The following is a 20,000-nucleotide window of genomic DNA, read 5'->3' on the forward strand; positions in this document are numbered from 1 at the left end:
GGCATCCATCCCTCCAGTAGGGACGTTGATCACTGATCACAAGAACAAATGAAACGTGAGGATGTGAAGTTCCGCAGCTCCTCATCACCTCATCACTCAGCCGCAGGGAACCTGACTCCAAAGCGCCCACGTCCTCAGCGTCTCCGTCAGCGGGCTGCGCGGCGAGGACACAAAAGAGAAGCGTGACCTTGAGACGTTCTAGAAGGGATGCGGTCGTCCTGGATACGAGATAAACACTGTTTATCTAGACTAGATAACGGCGAGAGAGAACCGGAGAAATAGAGCAGAACGGAATCGGCGTCGCAACACCACGCAGCAGCTCCAGGAGGTAAACTAGATCTCCCGACAACGTTGCTTTATTTCGCCGGAAAAGGTGGAAATAACGTAAAAAAAAACTTGGGCACAAACAGGGTCCGAGGCCGCCGGCGGTGGCATACTAATGGCGTCCTCCGGCCATTTAAGTGCTGGGCACTTTTCACGTTTTCCCGCTGCGAGGCACGGCGCTCTGGCTGTGACATGTGGCCTCTTTAGCATTCTTCCCCACGCTGGCGTGTTGCTTGGATACACAGTGTGTGTGTGTGTGTGTGTGTGTGTGGGTGCAGGTCAGGCGTGGAAACCAGGAAGAGCCTCTTGGGCCTCGAGGGAACAACCATCGCCTGTAGGTGACACGTTAGGGAGCCACGTTCACCCGTCCGATCTGCAACGTGTCCCAGGCTCCCCGGGAATGCGATGGAAATAAATCGCGGTGGCCGCGTCCCCGCCGTCTCCCGCTGGGAAGGCTGTAATCAGTGTCACTGGCTTCCTGCGTCCAGAGGGAAAGCGGTGAGTCCAGTTCAGGCGGGAAGCAGGGAGGAGGTACCCGCCAGGAATGACGGGTCCTGCTCATTTCAATATGGTTCAAGTTCCACGTGTTCCTCCATACCTTCCAGGGTCGAGACACCCAAACGTCCCCATTCAAGGAGCAGCATCATTCTCAGGGAGCATCTGAAGACAAGACTGGCAGGAAATGCTGCTCCTCACCATCAGTCCTGGCCTGAAAGGTGTCACCTGTCATGGCGCCCTGAAATTCTGCCATGTCCCATATTATGTTCACAGGTCAGCAAAGTGCTGGTCAGCTGGCATGTGGTCAGCTGGTGAAACACCATCGTGTGGCTGGAGGGGACTCGCTGGACCACTGTGCACCGTGCATGATCCAGCTAACATGCAGCTCAGTATCCAAAGTGCTGGTCAGCTGGTAGAACACCAGCATGTGGCTGGAGGGGACTCTCTGGACCACTGTGCACCGTGCATGATACAGCTAACATGCAGCTCAGTATCCAAAGTGCTGGTCAGCTGGTGAAACACCAGCATGTGGCTGGAGGGGACTCGCTGGACCACTGTGCACCGTGCATGATACAGCTAACATGCAGCTCAGTATCCAAAGTGCTGATTAAGTATCTTAATTACAATAGGTGATACTGTTGATGTTGTAGACCAAAGCTTGCCTCTCTAGTTGCTATGGTTACAGATTGTTTGGGGACATTACATAAAAAGCATACATTGGGCACATAACCAGGTATTCAGCTGTAAAGAATGAATATTGTGGAAGTGGGCAGTTAAAAAAAGAAGATATCATATTTGCGATATCCATTACAAGTAGAAAACAGAAAATTTGGGGTACGGGGGTATGGAGCATTTGACTGCAGATCAAATATTTCACTTATGTGAGTCACTCTGGATAAGAGCGTAATTTTACTGAGAATTCCATACTGGTTTGGGCTCGAACTGTTTTCCACCAGAGTCCCATTCCTGATCTGAGTCTCGGGGGGAAATGTGGCGCACGATGTACTCTGGGCGCGGTCCCAGGTGCGACTGAAAGTGGGTTTTGGGAGTGAAAGTGGTTCAGGGTTGTGGTCTGGCTGTCTGCTCCTCCGAGATCTGGCAGCGCGGGGAGGAGCCGACGTCAGCGGCAGCAGGCAGCACCGGCTCTCAATCACACACACACACACACACACACACACACACACAGGCTCTGAAAAAGCCTGATTACTGCTCAGCCACTCGTTCCAACACACACACACACACACAATAGCAGCACACTGCGATGTTGGACTGCACACAAACAAGCTCATTACTACGGTATGCAGCGGGCCGTGAGAGATTCACCGGGACGGGAAGAGCTGCGGGTTCGATGTGTTAAAGGCCCGGCCGGCTGTTGTTTACTCTCAGGAAGGACAGTAAATATTTTCCGAGTCAACACACAGGCCGAGGCGGAGCTTCAGAATCAAAATACCTGAATATTGACGGGCGGGAGCACAGGCCTGCAGAAGACGGGGTGGTAGTAGCCTAGCGGGTAACACACTCGCCTGTGAACCAGAAGACCCAGGTTCAAACCCCACTTACTACCATCGTGTCCCTGAGCAAGACACTTATCCCTGAGTGTCTCCAGGGGGGGACTGTCCCTGTAACTACTGACTGTAAGGCGCTCTGGATAAGGCCGTCTGGTAAATGCTGTAAATGTAAGAAATACTCGTTCAGCACTGTGGTGATGAATACGTCTGTTCCGGCAAGTCCTGGCTTCAGAGCTGGTGGAGACGTTTTCTTCGTAACCCTTATCTCCTGAACGCCACCATGGGATAATGCCCAGAGAAAATAATGATATAAAGCATAATAAAAGAGCATGCTAAAAATCTAAATGTAAATCAATCGGATACATAATCCATTTGTACGTGTTTAGAGCTGTGCTAATACGGTTAGGCAGAAAATCAATAATGCGATTGAATTTTTTTATGCAATAAAAGACAGTGTACTAGTAGCTAACTGCATTTTGATTATTCCATCAGGCGATATCTGCCACTATTTCTGTGTCCCACTGGCCAGGCGTGATGCCGGGGGACAGTTCATCAGCACTGAATCAGCAGCTGCGCCCCGTTCCTCTGCTGATAAATCAATCCCTCCTGCCTCTCCTGACCTGATGCAATCCCACTGATGGGGTTATGTAACGGCCGACATTTCCCCCACACACATCAGCCTGGGCCGTCCTCACATCCTGCCTGGAGAGCACCTTGTTACACCCACTGGTGAATTGTGGGTAAGTTCTTTACAGCCAGCGCAGTCACACTTCTTCATGCCTGCACCCGCAATCAGACTTCACCCATACGTCCCAGCCAATCAGCAGCAGTGGTCGGGTCTAATCTCCGCCCAGAAGAGAGTCGGGTTCTCACGGTTCTCACGCTCCCCTCTCCTGAGCTGCAGGAGGAATGGAAAATGTCCACAGCAAGTACTGGTGCTGAGAGTGATTACTGCTGCAGCTAATGTTAAGCGTGGACTTTTCCATTAGTGTGCGTGCACACACACACACACACACACACACACATCCCTCCAGCACGTCCTCTACTCCATCACTGCCCGAAACACTGCTGATAGTTCTGCAGTGAAACATCTTGCATCATCTGCAACATGTCAACGAATACAGTTTAATCTAAATTTTATTTCTACCCACATGATGGCAATATAGCATATTCATCATCGTTTGAAATACATTGCATATACAATACAATGCATATAATATTTGGACATTATAGGGGCATTAGGTGACTCCAGTTCAATAAATAATATTGAATCACTGAGAAACATAACTTCATAAAATATCATTACTGGTTTTGCTGGTGACCAGTATGTTCTGTTATTTTTTGAAAATGATGCAGCATTGTGGATTAGTGATTTACATGCAACGATGTTCTGTTATTTAATTACAAAAAACTTGTAATTGTAATCTGTTACAGGTACTGAAGGAAAATGTGTATTTAAATTACAGTTACTGGTTGAAGGATTCACGATTCATCTTAATATTGTATACAGAGCCTTGCTGATATGTTTAATGATAGTGGCGTAGTGGGAATGAGCCAATCAGCGCTCACCGACTGTAAAGAGGACTTTGTTAATTAAATGTGACGAGTCACTGGTCCTGACGTGGAACTGTCTATTCTGATGTTGGAGCTGGACCGTCCACGGCCACCGAAAACCATCACTAAATGGTGTCTGCCATTTTATATTAACCCATGACCAACCATAAACTTCCCAATATAATTTAATGCACTTGAATGTTAACCGTTTAATTTAGCAGTGGTTTGACCTTGTGGTGGCTGTTATTATATTATCTTTATTAAACCGATCTATTACGATGATGTTAATTCATATAATGAAAGGAGTTAGTCAGTGTTTAATATTGCTATATAAGGTAAATAATGTCAGATCACAAAAGAATACATTTAAGAATATTCATTCAGTAATCAAAAAGTACTCAAATCTACTTTCATATAGTAATTGCAATAGTCACACTACTATTTTAATTTAAATAGTGTAATTTGAAATTGTAACAAGTTACATTTTCTCACTGTAAACAACATAAATAACGTTATTAAAATAAAATGTTTTACGTCAGTTACCCGTTATCAATAATGAGTTCAGTATATGAACCCTTCAGCCTGTTCCTCACAGGTGGGTACGAGATTCTGCAGCTCAGTGCTGTTCTGTGATGGGTGCAGCATCCAGGTCATTGTGAGAAAAACCCCAAACATCTCCAGAGTGACAAGTCTCAGTCACTGTATAAATGAGGTCACCGCAGCTTTTATATCCTTCATATGATACGGGAGTACTTCCTCTAGTCATATATTTATGAGAAATGGATAAAATGATATATAATTATCCTTTGTTAGAGATATAATACTAGTTTGTATTTTGATATCTGTATTCTATGAGGTATATAAACCAATGAAAAACTGTGTCAGTTTTACTTTGCTTATCCCACTCTTAAAGTTCCACCCCGTTAAGCCATTTTATGGAGGAGGTTTATCTGATGTGGTTTTACAAGTTCTGTTTCTGTGCTAAAGGTTGCTAGATAAATGTTCTGACAGATTAACTGAGCTAATAAAATTACCACCTTGGTTAAAAAAAAAATAATAAAATATATTTTTTTACAGATAACAGACTCACATTTGTTTATACAAGGATATTTCCATGTTGCACAGGAGGAAACAGGAGAAGGTCTCGTTTATCTGGCCATTTTACTGACCATTATTATCATTATACAGGACAAGAACATCTAAACTGGGATACAGACTTTATATTTTACACCTTTGAGATGATCTCAGGCCACAGGAATCCCCAGTGAAACCAGCGTCCTTCGCCATAAGAACCAGCAGCACCGGTCAAGACTGTTTTTCTTTCTGCAGGAACTCCACACAACTTTAAATAATACCTTGGGCCACAAACACAGTGGCTTTGTTCCACGCCTTATGTAAATAGAGTTTAGTGCGTCATTCCTGTGGCGCTGGGATTACTTGCACTCGGGTTTTTTTCCCTCTTCACACTCCTGGCCACTTTCCCTCTCCTCCCTTATTACAGTGCAGGCCCCGGGGGAGTCTGAGCTACCCTCACGCTCCTGCTCTGAATTATTGAGATGGCTGCTTCCTCGGCTCCATGATAATATCACATTTTCTGCATGCTTCAGGACTTTCCCTCTGCTAAATGTAATATCGAGTACGCGTGTTACCATCATTACGAAGAGGAGGAGGAGGAGGATGGTAGAAGGGCTTTCACTGGCATGGCTGAGATTCCATTCAAGTGAGTCGGTCTGAAGCGTTCCAGCTGCACTGGGTGTTCCCCTCCCTGCTGAAGACGTCCAAACAGGTTCCGTGAGGCCGAGAACGAACCAGAGTGTCCCCCTCTACCAGCTTTACACCTGCTGATATACATTTACGTTCAGTGACTTACATAATACACCAGTACATGTTGAAAACCTCTGATAAATTATTCCGTTAGCGCCTTGTTCATATCATTGACATTAATCTGTGACATTCTGATTATGAAACGAAAGCCTACAGTATTCACATTCCGAGCGGTTTTTACATACAGTACATAAATAAAAAAATCTAAAAAAATAAAAGCATCATGTTGACTTCTGATTCTGAATGTGTTTCAGTTTTGGCTCTTTAGCTGTTAGCATTAGCCTGATCCGTGTCCCAGGGTTCACTGTCTGGTTTGGAGGTGAAAAGGTTAACGTCTACTCTTCATTCTTTGAGAAATGGGACCAAATTGGGTAAATAGATGGGAAATTACACGTTTGTCCTCTTTGCTTGCATTTTTGTGCACTGTAGCATAGCGTTAGCATTAACATTAGCACAAGAATCATTCATGCTCCAGGGTGGAGTAGAGTAAAGGCAGCGTTTATAGAAAGAGGTTAAACTTCCATTTCACGACTCGAAAGCCCATAATCGGCTAAAGTTTCTAAACTGGTCCTCACATTCTGACTCAATTTTGGACACAACACACCTAATCAAATGAAACGTTTGTCTCAGACCTGGAGAACATGTGACCTATGACCCTGCTGGTAGTTAAGAAACAACCTTTACGCCGAAGAACATACACGTGGCGCTCAGGTTAATTGGCCCACTGCCCGTTTGTCCCGTTCACTTTCTTTGCACTGCAAGTCTGGGCTTTAGATGCTGGGCCATCCAGAAGACTGCATGAACTTCCTCCAGAATGAAGCTCTTTGCTGTTACTTCTACTGCATTAATCCAGAGCGCCTTACAACCAGTACTTATCAGTAGGGACGTCCCCTGGAGGAGCGATGGAAGCACCAGGCCAGGCCAGGGGAGGCGAGGCTGATACGCTGAGCTGGTACGGCTTGCGTTGGAGATAAGGACACCTAAAATACAGAGCTGCGGCCGAGAATAATGGGACAGCTGGCAGCAGGCCCGACCCCTCGGACATTTTTAGTCCACATGCTGCATTAGGAGACCTTTTCTCCTGTTTATGTAACAGGAGCGTCTGTAGACACGTCCAGCAGCTAGACAGGCTTCTTGTGTCTTAGTCAAGCTGCACCAATGCAGGGTTTATCACACCGAGAAGGAATGGAGCAGCACGGTGTAAATAAAGCCGCTTTTGCCCTTTAAGGGCCTTCGCGCCTCCAGTTATTCCTAAAATGACCAGGCCCAAGACACCAAACGCTTTCCGTGACGTGGACATCATCGATCATCTAGTCCATCACCTGCATTCATTTTACCCTGTAATCATCAAAATTAACGTCCGCATAAAAATAAGACTCTAATGTCCCCGCAAGAATAGCTTATAAGCTGAAGGAGTACGAGGGCCACTCTGGCTGGACCCCAGTCACTGACGTCCCCAAACAGACGACACCCTTAATCGGTCCACAAGGACACGTCGATCCCTCCCTCCTACGCCATAGAACCCGGAAACCCAAACGCAAATAACTGATGCGACAAGCGTATTTTCAAGCATTTTAATACAAACTTAATAAACTATCAGTCCCTCTTAACGTGTAAGACACTGACTCCAAATACTTTGTTATACCGTTGTTTTTTTTTGTTGTTTTTTTTATCAAGTATTGCACAATGTAGGTACAAAATTAATATCCGATTACATTTTGTCCATAATACAGCAAAAAATTTTTAAACTCTTAAACAGAAAATACAACTCTTATGTTTTTTTTGTTTTTTGTTTTTTTCTTCCAAAAAGCAAATATTCTTAAATTCCACCACTACGGAATATTCTGTACACAATCTTTAGAATAGTAAATGTTCTTTTTAAAGATGGGTTCATTTTACAATTTCAATAAAAAAAAGAAACATAAAGCTTCTGCAGCCATCACAGATCACTGAAGTAGTAAAAAGATATAAATGCAATACCATGTCGTAGAAACAATATATACTCTGATATTTTACAAACTCTGTACTAAATTAAATTATACAATTAGAAAAAAAAAAAAAAAAAAAACAGGAAATCCCACTTATTGTCGCCAATTCTCTTGAAGAAAAAAAAAAAAAAAAAATATTGGCTGTCCAGCTATATCTTAAATACTGTAAGAGGCCGTGACTTGTGTTTTCTTCATAGAGCTATTAAGTCAGTAAAAATAATTTTTGTGCTTGGTTTGTAAAAGAAAGCAAAAAAAAAAAAAAAAAAAAAAAAAAAAAAAAAAAAAAGCATGTTGCGTTTGGGTAACCAAGCTTGAACGTGTATTACAAGCTTTATCGTAAAAAAAAACAAAAAAAACAAAAAAAAAAACAACAACTCAAGGGGGCAAACGATTCACCCTCGGGCTCATGCTCTTTCCGCTTTTACGTCAGGACATTACAGATGACGGAGCTTTTTCTTTGCGTTTTTTTTTTTTAACGTTTTTTTTGTTTCTCTTCAGTTTTTTTCGCCGTTTTTTTTATTTATTTTTTTTTAACCAAATGTGCACCGCCCCGCGCTCCACCTCGCCGTCCTAGTTGGCCATGACCGGCTGGAATTGCTGGTTCGAATACTGCATGTTGTTCAGGCTGAAATTCAGGCCGTCCATGAGGGACTTGTCGTTGAGGCCGCCGTAGGCCGCGAACACGTCGAAGGCGTTGCCGTACTGGAGGGGGCTGAGGCTGAGCGCGCCGTCGCCGGGGAAGGCCGCGCCCGCCTGGCCCTGCACGTTGGGGAACACGAACTCCTTGGCGTTCGGGGACAGGGCGGAGGGCTTGGGCTGCTGGCCGCCCACGCCCAGGCCGTAGAGCGAGTGCATGGACGTGGAGATGGCTTTCTGCTTCAGGAGGTTCACGTTGAGGGCCAGGTTGGTGGGGGAGGTGCGGGCCACCTTGCCGTTGTTCCGCCCGCTGCTCTTCATCTTGGTGGAGCCGAACTTGGTGGCGGCGAAGGTGGCAGTGGTGAACGTTAAAGGCTGGGTGGAGCGCGGCATGAAGGTGGGGCTGACCGAGGCGGACTGGCCGAAAGGGGGGGGACGGGGAGCTGGACGTCGGGGACGGCCCCACCGGCTCGCTGATTGGCATGAAGACCTGCGCCTCGGGGTTAAAGCTGTTCTTGATCTCCTTGTCCAGCTCCAGGCCGTTCTCGTTGCTATCGTCCACGTAGAGCACCTTGACGGGTCCCTTCTCCCCGATCTGATAAGACACCTCGAAGGGGTCGATCCAGACGCTGAGGTCCTGAGGCAGGTTGTTGCGGACGTCTTCGATGTCCAACCCGCTCTCTTTGGCTGCCTGCTCCACCACGGGGTCCACCTTCTCCCCGACGTGTATGCACCTGAATCCAGACCCTTTGTATGGCTTGTCGGGGTACCAGTGTCCATCGTACTTCTGCTTCAGCTGCCTCTCCAGCTCCTCGCCGAAGATGTTGACCCGCCGGCGCGGCAGCTTGTTGTACAGGTACGAGATGATGAAGTTGAGTGCGACTTGAATTTCAAGCTGCATAGCTGCAAATAACGCGGACGATGAGAATAAAAAAAAAAAAGAGAAGGTACTTCCGTCGAGCGTTTCTCTTTTTCTCCTCTCGTCAGCAGCAACAAAATAATAAAAAAACGGAGAGAGAGGGAGAGAGAGGGAGGGAGAGAGAGAGACTGGAGAAAGTGCTGATTGCAGAGGAAATGTCTTCTGGTCGCAGATGGCGGTCCTGGTCCTTCACGGAGAGAAGAAAGCGGGGAGAGAATTAGTACAACCCGGCCTCCGGTTACGCAGGAGCGCAGCGGCGGGCTGATCGCGTTACATAATACCCCCCACACACACACACAGCCCTGCGGCTGCAGCCTCATCATAAAACACGGCGCCGGGCGCCGCGGGTTCGATCCCCCACCCCGACCCTGACGCAGCTCGACCGAACACGCAGGACGGGCGAACAAGGGTACTTACTTTCACGGTAAAAAAAAAACAGCAACGTTCTCAGTAGTAGCGCTCAAGTAGCGTTAGTGCAAATTGAAAAAAATGAGCGGATATAAATACTTTTTTTTTTCACATGTAGCCTGCGCAGGTTTTCTTTAAACAAAAAAATTAAAAAAAAAAAGAAGGTATTCCAGAGACGTTGGCGCAGTTGACCTCCGGCAGGCTGTGTCCGTCCGTCCGTCTCTCCGACTCCCAGCACCCGGCTGCGTTTTTTACAACTTCGTTGCTCGCCGCCCGACCGCGCCTGTATTTATAGCCTCCCTCCGCCACGGACACGCGGTGGGCGGTGATGCGGCTTCCAGAGGTCAAAACAATGCGGCCGGGGAGTATCCGGGCGCGCCATTGGCGGAGAGGGCGCCGAGGCCCGCCCCCTCGGCAAAGACTCGCGCTCCCATTGGCCCGCGGCAGCCGTCGCTCAGTCGCTGCGCTTCTTTTTTTCCTTCTTCGCACGACACGGAGCGACGCCTATGTAAAGAACACTTGCGTCACGCGTTACCTAGACCCAGCGGCCCTTTCCGAGACAGAATCGAGCGGCTTCGCGTCGAATATCAGCTATTTCCCGTTGGAAGCGGAGAATGTGACGGGCGAGTCGGGGTCTGGGATTTAGCTCAAGGCAGATGCGAACGCTGTGCTTTCGCGTTATGTCATTATTCTTCGAATAAAGTGTGGGACCATATGGGGGAGGTGTGTCAGGACGACCAACGGGAACGCGGAATTCTTCTCCGCCAGATAAAAAAAAAAAAAAGAAAAAAAAAAAAAAAAGGGGGGGGGGTGAGGGGGCGTGGCCACTTTGGTCATGAGCGGCATGAGGCAAAAACAGCGGCGCTGATTGGCCGAGAGCAGGGCCGGGGCCCGTCGCGAATGGCCAGCCCGTATCTAAGGTCCCGATGCCCTGCGTGACGTCACGCCTGCGTTGACTCGGGCACTCAGGGTTTAAAGGGACACGCAGCCGAATGGCGTCTGTTTGGATCAACGATTAAAACCCCAGTCCACTAGAAAACCCACCATTGCTCGTGGCCCGGCTGCCCGTGTCCGTGTGCATGCAGTGTTTTCACTTTTGGATTTTACTGTAATGGTCCACACCGAGACCTCTGTGGTCTGGCCAGGGGGGAGGACACGGTTGGACGTGCATGCCCGTTGGGAGCCACGAGTCGCCACTTCCCTGGCAGGCCCTTCGCCGATATTTATATAGCAGCATGCGACCCGGTGGAATCCGATCATGTGCTCCCCTGGACGTGGCTGCGCCTGGGCACCCACTGTGTCTGTGGGCCAGTGGGCCTGCACGTTTACTGCAGAGCCAAATGAGCCTTTTTACACACATTCCCACAATCCTTTGTTCGCTGTTACTTTAGAACGGTGTGTAATTCACTGTAAGTCACTCTGGCTCGTCTTATTCCTACTCCTCCTTCGCCTTATCGCCGCGCTTTTCAGAAGGTCTAGCCGTGACCGTAATCATATTAAGACCAGCATATTGCCTTACGTTTAATCCAATAATAAATCTCCACTGTAACTCGTTCTCCTGATGGGATGCGCCCTTTTAAGATCTGTAATCCCCAATTAGTTCCCAGGGAGCTCTTGCTTGCTTTCATCTGCCTTGAATGAGAGTAGACCGAGGAGCCCAGGTGCTTCTGGGACAGTTCCCACACACACCAACCCTAAAACCCTAAAAAAGTGTCTGGGATTGAAACAGAGCGCGTCACACCTTCATACTTTGGAACAATCTGGATCTCCTCAATTATTCATCTGAAATGACGATGGCGGTGGCGGTGGTGAGAACCGTTTACTGGCCATCAGCCCGACCGTACACGTACACAAGCATGACATTATAGGGGGTAGACCGGTCAGGGCTGCGTGGGGAGAGAGGAGGACGAGTCCCTCGGCTTCGTAAAGTCTGGCACTATGTAAGCGAGAGTGTTGGTGACATGACCGGGCAGAGCAGGCGAAGCCTCGGCTCACCTTCTTTATTCTCGCTCGCTGGCACTGGCTCTTCCCACGTCACCGACTATTATTACTTAACCATCAGCCCGGAGTGGAGTTTGCACAACAAACAGATGCTCAGCCCCCTGGTTTCAGTTTCCTTAAACCGCCATGGTGGAATTTTCCCTCTGTCCTTTTACATCCGTGCCACTGTGTTCGGCCGGGTTTACGTCTGTGACAGACTGACCTTGGCAGCTCTTTTAATAGCTTTTAAAGCCACACTGACAGCCTGCTCACCGCAGAGGCCGGGTTCCCAGGTTTCTGCTTTCAGAGCCAAAATGGCTGCCAAACGGCACGTCAGAGGCGCGCTGCACCAATAAAGACGTTCTTCAAAAGATCCGGACCCATGCGGCGAGGAATCCACGTGGTAAAAATCTGAAAATCAACTCGCCAGCCATCAGGAGGGGCCGGTATTAATCCCATCGAGAAGGTTTCCCGGCTTCAGCCATCTTCACACGCATTTTAACACAGTCGACGAACCCGAGAGGGTTAAAAAGTGACCCTCCATTTACAGGGAAGACCAACAATAAAGCTAAAAAATACGGTATAACGCCTCAGCTTGGCACACGGCTCTGTGGTGGCCTAGCAGTTAAGGAAGCAGCCCCGTAACCAGAAGGTTGCCGGTTCGAATCCCGATCCGCCGAGGTGCCACCGAGCAAAGTCACCGTCCCCGCACACTGCTCCCCGGGCGCCTGTCATGGCTGCCCACTATTAACCGTGGCTGCAAGCGATCCTGTTCGGCCGTCATCGGCCATTTTAAGGAGGCTTAAGAGGTCAGTGCAACATGAGCCGCCTCATTCAGAGCAAAAACGACAATGGGATACACATGCAACACGGGGCCCTTTAACTTGTGCAAATACACACCCGGAGAGGGTGGATGTACACAATGCAGGAGTGTGTATGTGTGTGTGTATAGTAAAACCATACACACCGTATGCAAACACACGGGTGCGCCCTCAGGGGCGGATTTATTGCTTTACTTTCCACGAAAGTCCTTCTGGTCGGCTGGAGAGCATGAATGTGACCCTCAAGCAACCAAACGCAACCACTTCACGTATGACGCCCTACGCACCTTTGGACATTAGGAAACCAGGGCCTGATATGAGAACGAGTTCCATCGATCATCCGCTTGCTCAGGTGACTTTTCTCAGGGCAGGAAAGGTCCTTCCCTCAAATGAATTATTCCTCCTGGTGACGACGAGATTCGCCAATCGATGCATTTTGTCCGATTCAATATCCTGCTGTTAATCTTTCCATTCACTCCCTTCCACCTGCTTTAATAGTGAATGGAAATATCTGCAGGTTAACTGAATCGGAGATCCGATATATCTTATATGTACAGTACCGCGGCGGGGGAGGGGGGCGATGGATCCGTCGCCATTCGTGATTAAATGGGATCCACAGCTCTGCACTTATGATTAAGTGCACACATGAGTGATGGTGATTCCGAAGCCCCTCGGATGGCTTTAATGTCCCCGCCGTTATTTACGGTTCACGGGGTCGCGGTGAATTGCAGTGACGGGGATTTATTGGCCTCTTTCTAATTGAGTCGAGTGTTTTGTTTTTGGGAGGAGGGCGGCCGAGCCCGGCAGGAACGGCGTCGCTGTGTACGCGGAGCCTGTGAAGCCCAGAGCCTTTGAGATGTGGGCCGGCCAGACGATGCTAATGAGGCCCAACGGACAAGGCGTGAAATCAGAGGAAGAGGGCGTCCCGTCTCTTTCAGGTACGGCGAGAATACAGGGCCGTGAAGACATAAAGAGCAGCACAGACGCGGGTCAATACCGCGGCCCTGACACCCTCTATTTATAGGCAGATGATATTTCTCCGCCCCCCCCACCCCCGGCACTTGAATAAAGCTTGAAGGACTTAAGGAAGGGTGGCACAGAAAGGTAAATAAAGGTACGTGTTTTTACAGATTTCCAGCTCCTGTCTGTAATAAAACGTTTGGAAAAGTTCACAGGCAGGACTGAGTGGTTAGGAGGAGTCAGTACTGAGATCTTTTACTAGCTCAGCTGCTCTTCTAACAGATTCTAGGCCCAGATACATAATCCAACTACCACAGTGGAGCCTAAAGAAGTAAAGTGAAGTGATTGTCACTTGTGATACACAGCAGCACAGCACACAGTGAAATGTGTCCTCTGCATTTAACCCATCACCCTGAGTGAGCAGTGGGCAGCCATGACAGGCGCCGGGGGGGCAGTGTGTGGGGACGGTGCTTTGCTCGGTGGCACCTCAGTGGCACCTTGGCAGATCGGGATTCGAACCGGCAACCTTCTGGTTACGGGGCAGCTTCCTTAACCGCTAGACCACCACTGCCCCTAACACAGGGAACATATTCAGTACACAACAATATGTTTGCTATTTCATAATTCCAAGTGTCCTAAAGTATCCATGTCCAGTCAGAAATAAAAAAGTTCATCAATGAGTTGAACTTCTGCTCAGTTAACCAGCGTGATGCAGCAACAGTCGGCAACAGAGCACTGACCCAAAACCGGCCCCAAACTGAACCAGGGCTGTTTGTCGGATAAGATGAGCGATAAGAGCGGGGTGTCACGTGACCAGGACATGGCAGGGGTTTAAAGAGACTTGATGCGACCCTGGTTTCTGGAGGGTCTGGCCTCAACATGAAGGCTGGCTACAGTCTCGCTGCAGTCAGGAGATCTTTTTTCTCCTTTTTAAAACCTAAAGAGTCGGCTTTACCCAAATATGACCGGTGCCCTATTTATAAATCGATACCCTCCTCCAGCAGGTGCAAAGTCACCCTTAACCCACGACCCTGACCCCTGTTACCCCACACCTCACTCCTGCACAGCGTTGAAAATAAACCAGGCGGCGCATCACGCGTTTAATAAAATTTGGTTCAGGTTTAGCAGTAAAAGAAAATGTGGCGCGGCGTGCGGGGAACGGCACAGACGGAAATATCCATTATTTAATGATATTGATGACAGGGCGAATGAACAAATAAAGAAATGGATGAATGTGCAGGCAGACGTTCTCAGGTAGGGAACCGACGTTCTCAGGTAGGTCTAGTTCGAAGGTTCTCTAACTGTGACTGTAGTTTGCGTTTGGACCTTTGGTGTGGCCGGGGGCGTGGACGTTCAACGTTCCCAGGATCATTAACCAGGGGCAGTGGTGGCCTAGCAGTTAAGGAAGCGGCCCCGTAATCAGAAGGTTGCCGGTTCGAATCCCGATCTGCCAAGGTGCCACTGAGGTGCCACTGAGCAAAGCACCGTCCCCACACACTGCTCGCTGGGCGCCTGTCATGGTGCCCACTGCTCACTCAGGGTGACGGGTTAAATGCAGAGGACAAATTTCACTGTGTGCACTGTGTGCTGTGCTGCTGTGTATTACGTGTGACAATCACTTCACTTTCAACTTTTCAACTTTTCAACAGACCAGCGTCATATCCGGAAGCAGCTGACCTGCCCCCGGCAGCGCCACCCTGGGGTACGAGCAGTAACAGGTCCACCACGTCAGCAGGACACCTGCTGCTAGCTGCTCGCTCGACAGGAAAGCAGAGGGACGTTAATCGAGCTGTGGACATGAATATTCCATTCTTGATGCTCATGTACCGCCACCTTTCCTGCTCTTTCACCGGGGTTTTTTCCGAAAGTTCAGTTCTGTCAGCGTCTGAGATGCTTGGTGGTAAAAGAACGTCCCGCCTCCATATGGATCTCTGTGATCAAATCACTGAAGAGCACTGCTGACCTGTGACGTGGACAACGTCCAGCCCCGGTTTTATTCTTCCTATCACGATGAAATAAACAAGTGGACAATTAGCTGAAGGAAATTGGAATCTACCACAAACGTCTCTTTGTCACAAGTGATATGAAACTTGTCAGATTGGACTGATCGGCAGGGAGGGAAACTGGACCTTAAGAACTTTTGACTCAGACCAGATCAGATCCACCATCTTCAGGACCAGATCAACATGGACCATCAAAAAAAATAAGTGAAGTGATTGTGAAACACTGCAGCACAGCACACGGTGACACGTGTCCTCTGCTTTTAACCCATCACCCTTGGTGAGCAGTGGGCAGCCATGACAGGCGCCCGGGGAGCAGTGTGTGGGTGCTGTGCTGTGCTCAGATCGGGATTCGAACCGACAACCTTCTGATTACGGGGCCGCTTCCTTAACCGCTGGGCCTCCATGTCCCATCAGGGACACTGTTAGGAGGATTATGGATCAAAACAGTGCGACTCCCACCCCTCCTGGAACCAACACTCTGCACTTTATTAAGATTATTCAGTTTTATTCTGTTTTGATGGAGAACGACATTGTATTGCTGCTCAGAGGCTTCCGTCGGCACGCTGCACCGTCTTAGCGGTCACCAGCGGCATCGCCCAGCTCGGTGGCAGGAAGTGGGACGCCGTGGTCGGCCCTGGCGTCGCCCTCGGCCGTCTCTTGTCGCCTGTGGTTTGTCGGCCCACCGTTTGCATGAGGACAGGAAGTTGGGGACGGTTCCTCCGCAGCAAGCGTTAGTGCAGGTGCAGTCTCTGCGGAACCTGCCGAAAATAAAACGTCCATACGTCCTTCTCGGCGGACATTGGCTGGTTCTTCACCTCGCACTCTATTCTGGCCTTCAGAACCAGTTACTGTTTGATCAATGTTGTACCTGTTCTAGTACGTATGTGAGAAATAAAGAAAAGTCCAGGCGGAGGGGCAGAGTCCCCGTTGCACGGGTCCCCTGGCGCCTTACAGATGACGTTATTTCTGGAACGGAGGAAAGAATGACCGGCGTTTCATTTCTGTTCACGAGGTGACTTAGGGAAAAGCGATGAGTAGGACACAAAATCCCCGGATGGATGGGAGAGATGGAGAGATGATAGATGATAGCTCAGTCAGACCTGAGCACTGCATAATAGGCAAAGAGGGGAAAAAAAACGTTCCACATGTTCGGCATCGGTAACTCGATCCTCCCTGAGGCCGAGCGACGGTGTTCCGTGCCAGGAAGAACCTCCGCCCTCCTCCCTCCACCTTTCTCACGTCACATATGCAGCTGGCCGCACTTGGCTCAGTTTTAATAGTGCGAGCGCCTCTTCATCACCAAACTCACATCAGCTTCTCACTGTAAAGCTTTTGGAATTTAAAAAAATATATACACACACACACACACACACACAATTATTTTAATCTAACAAACTGGTGGTAGTAGCCTAGCGGGTAACACACTGGCCTATGAACCAGAAGAACCAGGTTCAAACCCCTCTTACTACCATCGTGTCCCTGAGCAGGACACTTAACCCTGAGTGTCTCCAGGGGGGGACTGTCCCTGTAAGTAGCTCAGGATAAGGGCGTCTGATAAATGCCGTAAATGTCATAAATGCCAAAAACTGACTTTGTCCAGCCAGCTGGTTGGAATTTTTGCATTCAGGGTCTTCAGAGTTAATAAGGCCTGTTGGATGCAAATCATTATGATGTTGATTAATCCCCTCATGGTTTTCATCCATCCTGTATTGATCTTATGCTCAGCGTTTCAGTAAAATATATACTTTGTATTATGTTATGTGCGGAATGTTTTTGTGCCTCCGCATCAGGAGGAGAGAAGACTGCGGAGACTCCACAAAGAAGCAAACATTCTGTTCCATTATCTATCAGGCCCGATAACAGGGCTATAAAATGAAAGCAGGGACATGAGTCTCTGAGCCTTTTTGCTGGCTCCCGAATGCATTTGTGTATATTGTCAATATTACTTAACACGCCTATAAGTGTGATTAATTTGATATATTTAACACTCACACGAAAGTGACACGTCATTGCTTGACTGTTGCCGTGTCTGCAGTGGCCCACAGGACCACAGGAAAGGCAACCAATCCTTGTTTCTCACTTGCCACAACACTGCCCGAAAATAAAGCGAATAAGGCCAATAGGTTCACGTTTGGGAAATTTGCATAAATGCTTTTGATTGGTTGTTGAGTCTGTCAGTTCAGTCTGAACCAGGCAACACATGATGTCACAGAATGAATGGAAAGTGTCATCTTCATTCCAAATTTCTCTCTGTGATAAATTTAAATGTGCAATTAATTTGTTGATCAATCAATTATTGACATATTTACCATATACGTGATTTCAATGCAGCTTTGCTAATGGTGAAGGGAGTGATGATTAAAAGCTTGACTGTAGAGGTAAGTTTTTATCTTAGATGTAAATCTATGTAAATCTGATGCCCGAATACTCATTGGAAGGCGGTTCCATAGTTTTTGGGCTCTGTAGGAAAATTCTCTATTTACAGCTGTATCTTTGCGTACATGTGGTCCAAAAAATACGCCTGCTCAGCTTATTCGGTGAGACAGTAGTAAACAGAGAGCTATAATTATCCAGTCTTGAGTTCATAAAAGCGTGTACCAGTAGAGAGGAACTTCCTAAACTGAGAAATATTTCTTAGGTGAAAGTAGGCCGTTCTGAATAACATGTCTGCATCAAACGTCACTCCCAAATTCTTTACCAACACACGAGGAATGACTGCACAAACCAGCACAATCCAATCTGCTTTCTGATATTCCACGTCTCGCCCCTTTTGGACCAGCAGTTCGGTCTCATTGTAAGTTGCAGGTCATCCAGCCTCTGGTGTCTTTTATACATTTTTCCAGTTTAGTGAGGCAGTGAACTTCATCCGGCTTGATGAGCAGAGATGCAAAGTTGGGTGTTGTTGGCACAGAGTTGAACATTTTTCTCCATGCCCACTAACAAAGAGCCCAGAACTGAACCCTGTGGCACTACGTGCTTTAACTCTGCTCAATCCAACAAAGCAATAGAGGTCCGATATGTAGCGTCTGAACGAGGAGGATCTGAACTGGGTTAATAGGATGATCTGGTCTATAGTGTTAAAAACTGCACTAAGTTCAGACATATAACCCTGGTCCAAGGGATAGGAGGAGGGCCTTTCATATTTTGACTAAAGCAGTTTTTGTAATGTGGTTGCTCTGCTCCCCAAATTTTAGACATAAATGGGAGGTTAGAGATCGGTTTCTAATTAGATAAGACTGCAGAATTAGAATTTGGTTTCTGAGAAACGTAAATTCTGGACTACAGAGTGCACCAAGATAGAGCTATATATGCCCATATTTAATTGTATTATAAGTAAGCCGGGGGTGTCCCCGTCGAAACATGAGATATTAACGTTACAGGAAGGATTTTAAAAAAACTTGTAACATCCACAACTACATACATATCGTAAATGCTTTTTTCAGAACAGTGCTTTAGAAGGAACTAAAGTTGTCTTCTTCAGTATTGAAATGGAGCAGCTTGAAGACATGCCGGCATCGCCATCGTCCTCCCAGCAGCATCTCTATTTCCATCTTCGAGCGGCAGACTGATTGCTTTCAAGTCGCATAGTTTCTTCGTGTCTTCTCCATGATGAGGGTCCGTGCACAAAATGGCTGATCTGAGGAATTAAGTGCGAGCGAGTTTGCTGAAGCAGACGTGGTAACTGGAGAGGGAGAAGTGAAGTGTTTGCTGAGACCCCGGCCACGGGCCGAGTATTCAGTAAAGGGGGGGGGGCTTGATGGCGCAGATTCTGGTTGGAATCCAGGACACGTTGACATGTTTGTTGTGTCCTCCCGGCGCGGTGCCGTCTGATTGCACTAATTGGATCTGCCTCCTGCTGGGAAAAACGGCGCTCATTACCAGATGCAGGGGATTGGAAGGAAACAGTGAACAGGAAGTGAGTTTGGAGAACCTGCAGGTTCCACCTGTGCGAGCGGCGGGGACGCCACGTATCCGTCGTCCACGTGTGCATGTGACAGCATGCGACATCTGCTTCGCGTGAGGCTGCCTTTCCCAGTGCAGGTGAGAGGGACAGAGGGAACACTGAGGCAAATGTCATCCAAGGGTCACTTGGACTCATTAAAGGGCCGCCGGCGCCTCGGGGTTCTGGTTCCGAACGGAACATGAAGTGGTGATGATTAAAAATGTTCTCCTGCACAACCTTTGCTGCTCTCCAGACCAGCTGGACGGGGTGGGCGCACTGCGTCCCCCATCGTCTTCCTCCTCTTCGCACTGCGATGATGGCGCCTTGGCGTACTTGCTAATGGGGAAAATCTGCAGAGCAAAAATCCTCTTGACACGCATCCAAGTTCCGTCTAATCACACAAAGTTTTGGCGTCAGATTTGCAAGTGCATTGGGCATCTTATCTGAACTTTTGTCTCAGATCGGGTGGCGCTGAATGGAGACCCTCTGACTGTGGGCATTGTCTGGAGGCACAGCGCTGGAAATGAACGTTCCTGGAAGGACCTTTGTGCATCACTGATGAGCGAGAAAGGCGAGACAATGGCTGCGAGAGAGGAGAGACAGGCTGGACTCGTTTGGAATAAGATCTAGAGAT

At 48.2% G+C, this 20,000-nt stretch overlaps 1 protein-coding gene and 1 long non-coding RNA gene across 2 annotated transcripts; one reads left to right on the forward strand and one right to left on the reverse strand.

Moving 5' to 3' along the window:
* The first annotated feature begins 163 nt into the window (after positions 1-163).
* On the forward strand, positions 164-1,001 carry LOC114793332 (uncharacterized). Its single transcript, XR_003750236.1, has 3 exons — positions 164-328; positions 603-822; positions 930-1,001. It is a non-coding gene; the product is annotated as an uncharacterized LOC114793332 (long non-coding RNA).
* Positions 1,002-8,140: 7,139 nt separating this feature from the next.
* tob1a (transducer of ERBB2, 1a) lies at positions 8,141-9,911 on the reverse strand. Its single transcript, XM_028986938.1, is given in 3 exon segments — positions 8,141-8,764; positions 8,766-9,438; positions 9,669-9,911. Coding segments are annotated over 2 exon segments (966 nt in total). The 5' UTR covers positions 9,234-9,438; positions 9,669-9,911; the 3' UTR covers positions 8,141-8,266.
* Positions 9,912-20,000: the final 10,089 nt, after the last annotated feature.

The sequence above is a fragment of the Denticeps clupeoides genome, chromosome 7, assembly GCF_900700375.1.
Source record: "Denticeps clupeoides chromosome 7, fDenClu1.1, whole genome shotgun sequence".
Lineage (NCBI taxonomy): Eukaryota > Metazoa > Chordata > Actinopteri > Clupeiformes > Denticipitidae > Denticeps > Denticeps clupeoides.